Here is a 13,329-nt window from a genome sequence, read left to right as displayed (position 1 = left end):
TAGGCCCAGATGACAGAGAGGTGCCAGACTGGGAGAAGGCATGAGTGATGCCCAACACCACACAGGATCAGGGTTTAAAATGTGCAAGGCGTGTGTGTGAATCAGCACCGACTGGCAGGAAAGTCGATAGAAAATATGCAGCACGTGTGACAAAGCAACTCATGGAAGAAGCATATCAAATGAGTCCGAAACTGATGAAGTATTTGTACCACCCAACCTGAAATCGATGGCCGACCGCTGCAAAGAAAAAGATGTCCATTTACACCCATCATGTTGGCAAAAATTTAGAAAAACAGCATGCGAGGAAATAGAAACTCTTCTGCTGGCTTTGAGGTCAAGGCTAATATCGAATGTTTAATAAAACTCCAGTGGGTATCTTCCCAAATCCTTGAAGCCTTCTCCTCAGGGATGTCTCACAGGGAGTAAGCAGAGAGAGTGTGTCTCCCATCTCCAAGGAGGAAAATCCCTATTTCCCAGAATTCCCAGGTGAAAGCCATGCCCACACAGAGGCCTCACCGGCTCTGATCTGATTGACAGACTAGACTCCACCCCTTTACTTTTAATCCTCTCAAGTCCCACATTGACACCAGCTTATGTAACTGCCACATCAGGATGCCATGTCAGTATACAGTAGTTTCCATCTACAGCCAGTCTGCTTCTGGGCTTTTGGCTCTTGTTCTGGGGACTATGTGTTGATACCTGTATTACTACAACACCGTATCTGTTACAGTGGGTTTTGTAATCTGACTACTTTGATAGGCTAGTTCTCTTCACTCTTCATTTTTCAAACTCCCCCTAGCGATACATGTAATTTTCTTCTTCCTTGGAAATTAAAGAAATTTGTTAGTTGATGACGGTGATGTTGAGTTGGTTTGGACTGATAGCACCTCTATGTCCAAGAGAATGAAACGCTGCCTCGTCCTGTGTCATCCTCACTGTAGTTCTGACGTGGGAGCCCACGGCTTCAGTCACTGTGTCCTGCTATCTTATATAAGGTCTTCCTCTTCCTCTCTGCCCCTGCACTCTACCAAGCATGATGTCCTTCACCAGGGACTGGTCTCTCCTGACGACATGTCCAAAGTATGTGAGACGAAGCACATTCTGGCTCTGTTAGCTAGTTCCTCACAGTGTGCAACCAGGACTTTGATTGGAATGCCATTGACTTTACAGGTTCACGTTGGGAAAAATCAATGTCTCGGTTCATTCTGTTCAATGAGTCTGAGTACACTCAATGGCGGAGGTGGTTTCTTTTCTTCAACCTATGAGCAGAGACTATCCCTTTATTTAGATCTCTTTCAATGGTTCTACTAGAACTTGACAATTTTCTTGGTGAAGATCTCGCGAGTTCCTTGTTAGGCTCATTAGTAGGCCCTGTGCCGCTATTGTAATGGAACTTTATTCAATATTCTGTTTTCTTATTAGCTTGCTGAGGTTTTTAAAAATTATTTTACCCAAATGATTGCGACTCAAAACAACCAGAGCTTTCTCTGCCAAATGGCGGAAAGGGAGTCAGCCATTCCCCCAACCTGCGCTCTCATCTCTTCTCCCCCAACCTGCGCTCTCATCTCCTCTCCCCCAACCTGAGCTCTCATTTCCACTCCCCCAACCTTCCCTCTCATCTCCTTGGCTGCCCGAGCACAGGCCAAGGAGGAAACCCTTTGAAGCAAAATGGGCACTTCGGGGCAGAAGGGGTGCCAGACAGGGCCTCTTCCTTGACGCTGTGCCACTAGACGCTGGCATATGTCTCATGTGTGGCCTGTGATTTTGAAACCGTGCAGAACATCAGAGCTCCGATTGTGTATCAGCCCAGGAGGGGTTGAAGAGAGTGGCGGGAATCTTCCCAAAGCTTCATTCAGTAGGGGCTGAAGATGTTTCTTCTGCCTAAGAGTCCTTTGGGCCCACATTCACTCGGTTCCTAGGTCTGTGTGCCCAACCACACCACGGAGAAGTGCTTGGGGCACTGATATCAGGCTGCTTGGATAATTCAGATCGCTTCAGTAATGCAGGAAAGCACTAGGTTATTTAGGGGATCGGCACAGAGCTGCCAGCATTTAGTCAGAAAGAACGAAGAGATGGATGTTGGAAGCATGGGTGACAGTCTCAAATGCCTACGGAGCAATCCTAAAACCCACTGTTCTGGGGTCAATTCTGACTCATTCCAAAACCCAAAGCTCCCTGCCAGGCAACCAATTCCCTTTAGGACAGCCTAGAACCGTCCTTGTGGGATTCCGAGACTGCAGACCTTTTCAGGAATAGAAGCCTCATCTCTCTCCTCTGGATTGGCGGGGGAATTTGAACGGCTGACCTTGTGATTAGCAGCCCTGATGTAACCCACTCACTCCACCAGGGCTCCTTTAGGGTTTCTGAGGCTTGACACTGATCCTCATTCGAGAACTTTCTTGGAAAGCTTTACAGGAGCAGAGAGCCTCATTTTTCTCCTGGGAAGGGGCTAGTAGGTTTGAACCACCAGTGTTGTGGTTAGTGGCCCAGTGCTTACCTGACAGCACTCCCAGGGCTCCTTCCCACAGAGGGAAGCAGGTAGGGTTTGAATGAAATCAACAGGGGCAGGTGGGCCGCTGGGTAAATTAGAAAGCGCAGGCTGTGTCTAGAGTCTTCCTCTTGCAGGGTTCATGAGCTGGGCAGCTGTGGAGCTGGGATTTGAACCCTGGACTGTCAGGCTGCAAAGCCTAGCTTTTTCTTAACCTGAAAGGACGATCTTGGTTGCAATGAGAAAACAAACAAAGGAAAACTCAAACCCAGACTGCAGAGCAGAGGGAAATAGATGAGAGAAAGACGATGGGATGTGGCCATAAGTGCCGTGTATATGAAATCCTTCCGGGGCAGCAAGCGCGCCATGAGCTGATTCTAGGCAGCACCACTGGGGCCAGACCCCTTACTCCGGGCCCCTTGGCAGCCACAAAGGCTAATCTCTGTCCAGAAAGGGTGCTTTCAAAATCGAATGTGTCCTGACAGTGTGCCGGAGACTGCGCAGACCTGGGAGCCTTGTGTGACACCCACAGTAATCACGGCGGAGCAGAGGACAGTTCCCAGGCATCAAGTGTATAAAAATAATTTTATTTGCTACTGTAAATAAAGTAGTGCAAAGAGCAGTTGGGACCCACAATATTGCATTACCGATTTATGTACTACTCTAGCAGCGTCCAGTGTCAACATACCTGTTCTGCACGCACTCACACACACATCCCTGTTCAGACCTGTGAAAACTCCGAACTTAGGCAGGTGGGGGAGGATGGGTGGGAGGGGACTAGGAGCTAAAGGCTGGTTTAATGCATTCCCCTTAGCTGCCACTCTAGTCTAACGGGCACTGTTGGAGAGACAACAAGACGTCAATACTAAGACTTTTTCTAAAATGTTATCTGAGGGGTTGGGATTGGAAAGGAAACCAGGCCCAAGTCAGCCACTAGATCGAGAATCAGATTCCGGGAGAGAGACGTAAACCAGTTCAGGGAGCCAGCGCCTTCTCAGCATGGCATACTGCGCCAAGGGCCCTCGGAGGCAAAGTGAAATCTAGCCATTGTGCTTGTGAGCACCGCCACCCAGATATCGCCTCTACCTTGCCGAGAAATCCCAGCTTTCTGCTCTCTAATACAAAGGCATGAGCGAGGGGCTCAGGATTCTGGAACTGCATCTTGGTGTGAAAAGGTCATGCCGATGGATGAACAGACAGAAGCTCTGGGCGCCTGGGTGGTCAGGATGCTCCCGTGGGCCTGCTGGAGACCCTCTGGCCCAGCCGCTGTCTGCTCCGGGGACTTTCTGGTCATTCGATGGAAAAAAGGAAAACTGAAAAATGACACTGAGGTCCACATTTGCCTCAGGTTGACACGCTTTAAGGAGTTTTATCAGTGGGACGTCCAGTACCAGCTGTTGAGAGGGTGCCTTCCCCTCTAGAGAACCCTAGAGTGCACAGTTCACCCCCGAGGCTCGGGGTTGCTGGTGCCCACGGGCTGGCCGGGGTCCGAAGCGTCTGCAGCTGGAGGCGAAGCTGGACTCGAAGGGGAAGCGGCAGGGTCTGGAGTGACTTGAACTGGTGTCTGTGAGGAGCTGGCAGCTGCGGAGACAAAACGGGTGCTGGATACTTAGAATGGGGCTCACTGGACACCCCCCTTCCTCCCCTGACCCCTGTTAGATCGTAGCGGCAGAGGCTAGTTCCTACACAGGTGGCTTTCACACCAAGCAGACAAGCCACGCTGGATCCAGCCTCAAGCTTCTCTGGGCTTTGGCGTCTCCTTCTGTAGGACGGCAGGTGGGGCTAGATGTGCCAAGACCCCCGGCCACTCACAGAGGAAATGCCCTGTGAACCTGTAAGTTACTGCATCTACGCTGTCACTTCGAGCTAGTTTCTCAAACTTACTTGACCTGTCGACCCCTTTCCTGCAAAAAAAAAAAAAAAAAAAAGATTCAATGGCCCCTGGCTATTAAATTTTTTTGTACCATAGTCCATCATCCAGGATAAATGTCTACTTTTGGAGAGGAGCTCTGGTGGCTTAGTGGTTACTCATGGGGATGCAATCTGAAAGGTCAGTAGTTCAAAACCGCAGGAGACAGATGGGGCTTCCTACCTCCATTAACAGTTATCGTCTCCAAACCCCCAAGAACAGCTCTACCTGCCCTATAGGGTCGCTGTGAGTCGACCACGGCTCGATGGCAGTGAGTTGGGTTTGTTGCTTTATCTGTTTTTGTAGCTCCACCCTGGATCCTTCCAGGACCCCACCCCCAGGCGTGCTCATTCTGGGAAATAGGAGCTAGAGGACCTATTGCTGATCTGTGACGAAGGAGAGCCCAGGCATTACCGAGAACTGCTCTTAGCATGTTTACAGAAGGAGCCTGCCGCACCTGTGGCTTCTGCCCCTTTAACTGCGGGTTGTGATTGGTGTGAAAGTCTCCATTCGACATTTGCTATGCATCTCCTCTGCTGACACGGATAGCAGTGCTGACCGTGTAGCAGCCTGCTGTCCGCTGCCTCCCCAGCGGTCCTGCGTTGCCGTCCCGGCCTGCCTGTCTCAGCTGTAGCCTTGCTCCGAGGCTGCTGAGCCAGCTCTACAGCAGATGGCTCCAAGGAAGGCGGACACCCCACCACAGTCTTATTGTTCACCCAAGTAGCCCTGTCCTCCCCACTCGTCTGGAGGCGTGTGCATCGCTGTGATGCTGGAAACAACGTCACTGGTGTCTCAAATGCCAGCAGGGTCCCCCAGAGTGAACTGGTTTCAGCAGAGCTTCCACCCCAACAGACTACCCCGGTGGTTGGTGGTGTGGGTTTCGAGTGGGGCTGCTAACTACAAGGCCAGCAGTTTGAAATCAGCGGCTGCGCCTCCAAGAGTTCCAGTCTGGGAAGCCCACAGGGGCAGTTCCTCTCTGTCCTCTGGGGAGGCGATGCGTTGGAGTCAACTCAATGACTGTGAGTTTGGTTTGCATCTGGTTTCCAGACGAACAAAAGACTATGAAGAACATACTGGCGGTCCACGTCTGAGGAACTGGCCACTGAAAACCTTATGAAGTACGCTGTGTGCTGTCAGATGTCACGCCAGAAGGTGAGCCCTTTAAGTTGACAGGCTCTCTCTCTCTCTCTCTCTCTCTCTCTCTCTCTCTCTCTCTCTCTCTCTCTCTCACACACACACACACACACACACACACACACCAACAGCTGGGGAAGAAGCAGCCTAGTCAGAGTACAGTAGACCTCAACGAAGTGGGTGGAGCAAAGATTTAGAGACCTTCAACTGCTGACTATTCAAAAGGGGCAGAAAGGGCTGCAAACTTCCATTAATCCTTGGGATGTAGAATATACAAACGACTGATCTAGGATAATTGGAAGTTACCCAGTGTGAAATGAACACATAAAGATAGCCAAGGCATTTAGGAGCTAAACCAGACTGGTGTTGGCCATTTTGAATCAGAGAACCATATGGTTTACTCTGCCCGGGATGACAAGTTCAAGAGGAACGGGGTCACCCCCATCATCACAAAGAACATTTCTGAATCTATCCTGAAGTTCAATGCTGTCTGGGGCTGTGATAGCATAATACACCCATGCCTACAAGGAAGCCCCGTTAATACAACTGTTATTCAGATCTATGCACCAAGCAATAAAGCCAATGATGAAGAAAATTGAAGAATTCCACTAACCTTTTTCCCCCCACGAACTTCTTCAGATCGAAATTGATCCAACATGCAATCAAGGTGTATCCATAATTACTGGAGATTGGAATGCGAAAGTCAGAAACAAGGAGGAAGAGAAATACAGCCTTGGTGCTAGAAACTTCGCTGGAGATCACATGCTAGGACCTTGTCAGACTACTTCACGGCAAACACCCTTTCCCACTGCAGCGCTGCAAGCACTCCTGGGGAGCACTCACTCAAAGGAATCTGGAGGACCGGCCAACCGACGGGAAGAGACCCCTATTTGTGCCCTTTCCAGAGCAAATGTAAAGAAAGCCAAAATTCTCACAGCTGCTCCCACCAAGATTTACAGCTCAGAAGATAGGAACTGAGTCAAGGCAGTGGGTTTGGTGGGTTTATATCTCTCTGAGTTGTTATAAGACCAGAATGAGTTAACGCATGAAAGTGCTTGGAACAGTGCCTAGGACTTGTCCCTCCATAAATGTTAGCTACAACTCCTGGGTAACTAGGGAAATGTGGGACAATGTATTTATTTCTGGTGCCTGGCTGACAGGGCTGATGGCGCAGTATATCTGAGATGCATGAGTTCTCATCAAGGCCCCGGTGGTACGAAAAATTAGCATGATTGGTGACAAACCGAAAGATTTGGTTCCAGTGGACCCAGGGGTGCTTCAGAAGAAAAGTTTGGCCATCCACTTCCCCCAAAGAGGCCACTGAAAATCTTGGGGAGCACAGTTCTACCCTGATACCTAACCACGGTGTGCAGCCCATTACCACAATATTGACTTTGAAGTCAGAAAGCCCAGTCAGACCACAGCTGACACATGCCCTCTGGGGAGCTCGGGTAAGTTACTTCATTTGCAGTTTCATCGGTTAAATGAGGTAGTAATTTGTAGGACTGTGTGGTGGACGGTTTTAGCACAGTGCCCACAGTGGTGCAAAAACAACTATTAATTTGCTTTGAAGCGGTGCTTTGAATAAGCTCAGCACTATTTCCACCTTAAAACATTTCCTGTGTTGTTAGCTTGTTAGATGCTGTCCAGTTGGTTCTGGAAACACCGCCCAGTCCTGGGTCACACTCACCATGGTGACGTTTGCAGGAGACGGGACTGATGTTAGAGATTGGCAACTCACTGACCTCAGTGGTTTCAACTTTAGAAGATGCCGCTGCATGTTGGCACCCTGACAAGCTAGCTCCAAGTCTCGAGCGTCGCTCGCAGGTCCCTACACCTCTGTCTCTAATTGTCATTCTGGAATGGACCCCACAGCCAATGTGCTTTTGAATCCCTGAAGAACTTTTCCCAGGACCCCCTTCTTTTTTTTTAATAATTAAATCATTTTATTGGGGGCTCGTACAACTCATATCACAATCCACACATACATCCTTTGTGTCAAGCACTCTTGTACATTTGTTGCCCTCATCATTCTCAAAACATTTGTTTTCCACTTGAGCCCCTGGTATCAGCTCATTTTTCCCTCCCTCCCCTCTCCCCCATGAACCCCTGATAATTTACAAATTATTATTTTGTCATATCTTACACCGTCCGATGTCTCCCTTCACCCACTTCTCCATGGTCCGTCCCCCAGGAAGGAGGTTATATTGTAGATCCTTGTATCTGTTACCCCTTTCTCCCTTACCTTCCCACCACTCTCTCGGTATCGCCACTCTCACCACTGGTCCTGAGGAGTTCATCTGTCTCGGATTCCCTGTGTTTCTAGTTCCTATTTGTACCAGTGTACATCCTCCGGTCCAGCCGAATTTGTAAGGTAGATTTGGGATCATTAGCGTGGGCGGGGAGGGAGCATTCAAGAACTGGAGGAAAACAGGACCCCCTTCTGATACCCATAAAAGACCCTGAGGGCCCAGAGGACTGTTCTGAAAGAGCTGGATGAAGTGTTGCATAAGGGTGTGGATTCCTCTCTCTCTCTCTCTGAGAGAGAGAATTTCTAGGCGTATGAAGGCAGCAGGCGGCAGGTGAGCCTGCTAGTAGGTTCAGGCAATCAGCCTGCCAAGTATCAGCTGCTCCTGTCTTGAGCAAGCCTCCTATGTCTACCCACTGACAAATGGGTGGCCCTGGAAACAAGAGTGAACACAACCATTCTGTTCTCAAAGGCTGAGACCTCTTCAGACCTCAGTTTCCCCATCAATGAGTTGTGGGGGGAGGGCACTTGCTCCTGATTTATCTTTCTGCTGACCTCTAAGGAAGTGAAGCAAGTAATAAGAGGCACGCAGCGATTTTCCCCTTTCAAACCCCGGGAAGTATTTCAGTCACCATGGGAACAACATAAACCAGCAATTGGATGTTAAAAAAAAAAAAAGAAGAAGCCAGTGCCAACTTGTAGGTGTAGAAAGAATGTACCATTAGCGTGGCCACACAAACGCTCCGGGCTTCTATGTCTCATTACTCACATCAGAACTCTCCTTGGGGGAGAGGGTGTGTCTGCAACCACTGGACAAGCACCATCCAGTCCATCCTGCTTTGAAAGTGGCCTCTTGATCTCTCTCACCGGGAATGCACACTCACTTCATTACTGGACTGGCATCAAGGTAACCAGGAAAATAAGTGTACTGGGCAAAAACTGCCCAGTACATTCCGGCACCGAAGAGAAGGGAGTGGGGGATAAGTTGGTGTCCAGGCAGGTTGGGGGCAGGGAGGACCATTGTCTGTACCTTCCTGAGAGTGAGCAGAAGCTGACCGTGCTGGGTGGGGACCAGGGGTGGACAAGTGACCGGCTATGCGGAGCCTGTTGCCTGTTGCCTGTTTTTGTTTGTTTTTTTAAATAACATTTTCAAAATTGTAAATTAGGTGGGAGTTTGTTCCATTTGTGGTTAGCTTGTTGTAAGGTGCAATTGAATGGGTCCCCGCTCATGCCATCCTTGTGCTCAACAGAACAATGGCTGCGTGGGCCAGTGCCATCCCCACGGCTGTTCTTATGCTTGAGCCACGGTGACAGCCACTGGGCCAATCCATCGTTTCAAGAGTCTTCCTGTTGCTCCACCCACTAGACCACTTCAGGGACTAATCGCTCATGTCTATATGCCCAAAGTATGCGAGACACAGTCTCGCCATCCTTGCCTCTAAGGAGCATTCTGGCTGTCTTTCTTCCAAGACGGACTTGTCCATGGTGCTTTCAGGAGTCCTGACCAACACCATACGGTAGATGGGTCATTATTCCTTCTGTTTTCCTTAGTCAGTGTCCAACTCTCACGTGCATATGAAGCATTGGGAAATACCATGGCTTGGGCCAAGCCCACCTTAGTCCTCAAAGCAATATCCTTGCTTTGCAATACTTTAAAGAGGCCTTGGGCAGCAAATTTCCTCAATGCAATGCGCCTCTTACGATGTGATTGCTGCTTCCAGCAGCATTGGTTGTGGATCCAAGTTAAAATGAAATTCCTCCACTTCAATCTTCCCTCTGTTGACTGTAATGTGACCTATTGGTCCAGTTATGAGGATTTTGGCCTTCTTTGCATGGAATTGTAGTCCTTGCTCTTCATCAGCAAGTGCTTCAATTTCCTTTCAGCAAACAAGGTTGTGCCATTTACATATTGCAGGTTGTTAATAAGCCTTCCTCCAATCCTGATGCCACAATCCTTTTCACATAAGCCAGCTTCTCTGCAGACAGATTGAACAAGGATGCTGAGAGGCTGCAACCCTGACGGGCACCTTTCCTGGTTGTAAACCATGCAGCATGCCCTTGTTCTGTTTGCACAGTTGCCTCTTAATCCACGCACAGGCTCCACATGAGTACGATGAAGTGTTTTGGAATGCCCATTCCTCTCAAGGCTGTCCATAGTTTGCTATGGTCCACACAGTCGAAGGCCTTTGCACAGTCAATGAAACACAAGTAAACATCTTTCTGGTGTTCTCTGCTTTGATCCAAGATCCACCTGACATCATTGCTGATGTCCATGTCCGCTTCTGAATCCGGCCTGAACTGCTGCCAGCACCCTGTCATTAGAGTGCTTTAACTGTTGTTGGATGATCATTAGCAAAATTTTACTTGCAAGTGATATTATATTGTTCTATAATCTGAGCATTCTGTTGGGTCACCTTGTCTTTGGAATGAGCACCAGTATGGATCCCTTTCAGTCAGTTGGCCAAGTAGCTATCTTCTAAATTTCCTGGCACAGACCAGTGAGGGCTTCCAGCACTTCATCAGCTGGTTGAAACGTTCCAATTGGTATTCCATCAATTCCTGGAGCCCTGTTTTTGGCGAATGCTTTCAGTGCATCCTGAACTTCCTCCTGCAGCACCATTGGTCCTCTCCCGAGTGCTACCTTCTGAAATGGTGGAAGATGACTAGGTTCTTTTGGGTACAGTGACTCTCTGTATTTTATCTTCTCTTGCTGCTTCCTGTATCAACCAATTTTGCCCGTGGAATCTTTCAATACTTCAACTTGAGGCTTAATTTTTTCCCTCGTGTTCTTTCAGTTTAAGGTTCGCTGAGCTGGTTTTCTAATGCTAGGTCTTTGTATATTTTACTCTAATATTGGGCTCTGTCTTCTCTAGCTATCCTTTGAAATTTTTCTGTTCAGCTCTTTGATGTCATTCTTGCTTGCATTTGCTTCAGCCACCCTACAATCAAGAGTAAGTTACAGAGTGCCTCCTGCCAACCCCCTTTATCTTTTTCTTTCTTTCTTGTCTTTTTATGATCTTTTGCTTTCTGCATGTATGATGGTCTTGGCCTTCTACATCTCACCAGACCTTCCGTCACTGATGTTTAATGCATCCAATCTGTTCTAAAAATTGGGGTGGAATATGGTCAAGGTCATATTTGGGCTCTCATCAACTTGCTTTCATTTCCTTCAACTTCTACCTGAACTTACAAATGAGCGACGGATGGACTGGTTTTGGCAGCTGATATTGACCTTCTCCATGGTTTCTTCCGACAGATGGGAGTCAATTTGATTTCTGTGTGTTCCATCTAGAGAAGTCTACGTGTATAGTCGCTACTTGTGCTGTTGAAAAAAGGTATTTGCTGTGAACAAGTCATTGGTCTTGCAAAATTCCATCACTAGATCTACAGCTTATTTCTTCTCTTTTTTTAAAGTTTTATAGGCTTATAAGGAACATAAAATGTATTTGCTCAATTATATTAAGAAGAGCTATATAATCATCACGACAATTACTTGTAGAACTTTTTCTTCTTTCGTGCACTCACTGTTATTAGCTCCCATTTCCCTCCAGCCTCCTCTACCATACCCTAGAGAAACCACTGGACCAGCTGCTGTGGCTATAGATTCTCCTATCCTGGATTTCACGTACAGAAACCATATTTTTTTCAAATCCCTAATGTGGTAGTTACTTAAATTCATATCAACTTGATAAATAAGTGCAGGGGTGAATTCTAGCCTGCCAATCAGCTCAAAGTTTGATGATGCCTCCCTGTGGGGCATCTGATGGGGATTCTGGGAACTTCCTCTCTCTCTGCCTACCTCTCCTGTTGACAAGTCATGTGGACACTTGCTGAGCCGTGTGAGAGCCTCTCCCTCTCTGCTCCACCTTTCTGTTGGAAAGCTACCCTTGGAGAGCTGGAGGAGCCACATGGAGACCCACACCAGCGTTGAGACGCTTCCACCGCCATTAGATCCACAAGACTTTGCACCCACCAGCCTGTGATCTTCCAGCATTTTGTAACATTGCACGTGACTGCATGAGTCTGAAGAAGGATTTTTGGACTAGTATTGGACTTATGGGCTAATACCCGACTTATGGACTTGATCCAGACTGGGCTGGGAGGTTTTCCTAATACCATTATTCTTTGAAAAGAAACGTTCTTCTTCTGCATATATGAGTGTCCTTGGATTTGTTTCTCTAGTCCATCTGGACTAACACACCTAACAACAACAAAGAGAAACAGGAAAACCTCAATCAAAAAGACAACAGAAACATGATAAACTAGCACAGATGTAAAATGGGTCAAAAGAGAGATCAAATGATAAGGTGTTACATTTTAATCTAACTTCATTTGCAATAATTCCCTTTCCAATGCATTCTGCACGATGGCAAGGCTATTTCCATCCCTGCATAAATTTGAATAATTGCTGGGTTGATTGGATTTCCTTGTATGCAGATAGACATTATCTTAGCAGCGTCAGCAAACAATTTTGTTCTCAACAGTTTAAAACACTCATCAGACAGCCACCTGCCCTTTGAGTCCCCTTCTCTCTCATGGAACACCACCGTCCAGGTTCACATCCATCACAGTAACAGCGCAGCCCGTGGTTTAGCTTCCCTCCCTGGCCCTCCTCTCCTTAGCGATCTGCAAAGGCTTCCCTTGGTGTGAAAATCTTTATCGTGGTCTCATATAATATTGGCCTTTTTGAGATTGGCTAATTCCACTCAGGATAACATTTTCCAGGCCCCTCCATGGCCATGAGGGGTGGTTTCCCCATTGGCAGCTCGAAAGCCAATAATGAGTTATAAGCCAATAATGAGTTGCACTCCCATAATGAGTTACAATCTTGGAAACACACAGGGGCAGTTCTGTGCTGTCCTACAGGGTTGCTATGAGTCAACCTCTACTTCCTGGCGGTGGGTTTGGTTGTGTATTTTTTTTTGAGTGCTCCATTGTGCGTGTGTACTAGAGTCTCTTTATCCATTCAGCTGGTGGCATTTAGGTTGTTTCCATCCTCCTGCTATTGTGCACAGTCCTGGGATGAACTTCCTGGCTCACGCTTCTTCAGGGCCTATGCCCAGCAGAGGGGTGGCTGGACCAGATGGAACGTCTATTCCCAGTGTTTTGAAGTGGCACCACATCACTTTCCAGAGTGCTTGCCATAGTTTCAGCCCCAGCAGGCCTGCTGCTGGCTTTTGTCTGGCTCGTGAGCTAAGGGCAGTGTTCATCTTTTGGAATCGTCCAGCCCAAGTCAAAAGAGGTAGCTTTCACAGCACGTGGAAAATCTGTGAAATGAATCCATGTGTGCAGGGAAGAGTAGGGTCGGCCCCGTTCATTCGCTTGGGTGGATGTTTTGCTACAGGCTGCGTTAGCCAAGGCAATGGGAGGGGGAGAGCATCCAAGATGGTTTCTGGTCTTATACAGCAAAGCCGTGCTGATTTCTGGTGGGGGACCCTGCAGCCTCCGCCTGCCAGCTGGCCGGATGGGGTGTAACAGAAGGAAATAAGTGAGGGCGCATCATGATCCCTGGTGGTGCCAATGGGTAAGCCCTCAGCTGCTAAATATTAA

The 13,329-nt window shown here is 48.1% G+C and overlaps 1 protein-coding gene across 1 annotated transcript in view; it reads right to left on the bottom strand.

The window, feature by feature from the left end:
- Window positions 1–3,112: 3,112 nt before the first annotated feature.
- The window catches only part of SEL1L3 (SEL1L family member 3), a 142,200-nt gene continuing 131,983 nt past the window's right edge, over window positions 3,113–13,329 (bottom strand). The window contains exon 23 of the mRNA XM_075545010.1: window positions 3,113–4,069. Coding sequence (XP_075401125.1) covers window positions 3,930–4,069 — 140 coding nt within the window. The 3' untranslated portion in view covers window positions 3,113–3,929. The remainder of the gene's footprint in view (window positions 4,070–13,329) is intronic.

The sequence above is a fragment of the Tenrec ecaudatus genome, chromosome 3 (assembly GCF_050624435.1).
Source record: "Tenrec ecaudatus isolate mTenEca1 chromosome 3, mTenEca1.hap1, whole genome shotgun sequence".
Classification (NCBI taxonomy): domain Eukaryota; kingdom Metazoa; phylum Chordata; class Mammalia; order Afrosoricida; family Tenrecidae; genus Tenrec; species Tenrec ecaudatus.
This window is presented reverse-complemented; position numbering and strand designations above follow the sequence as displayed.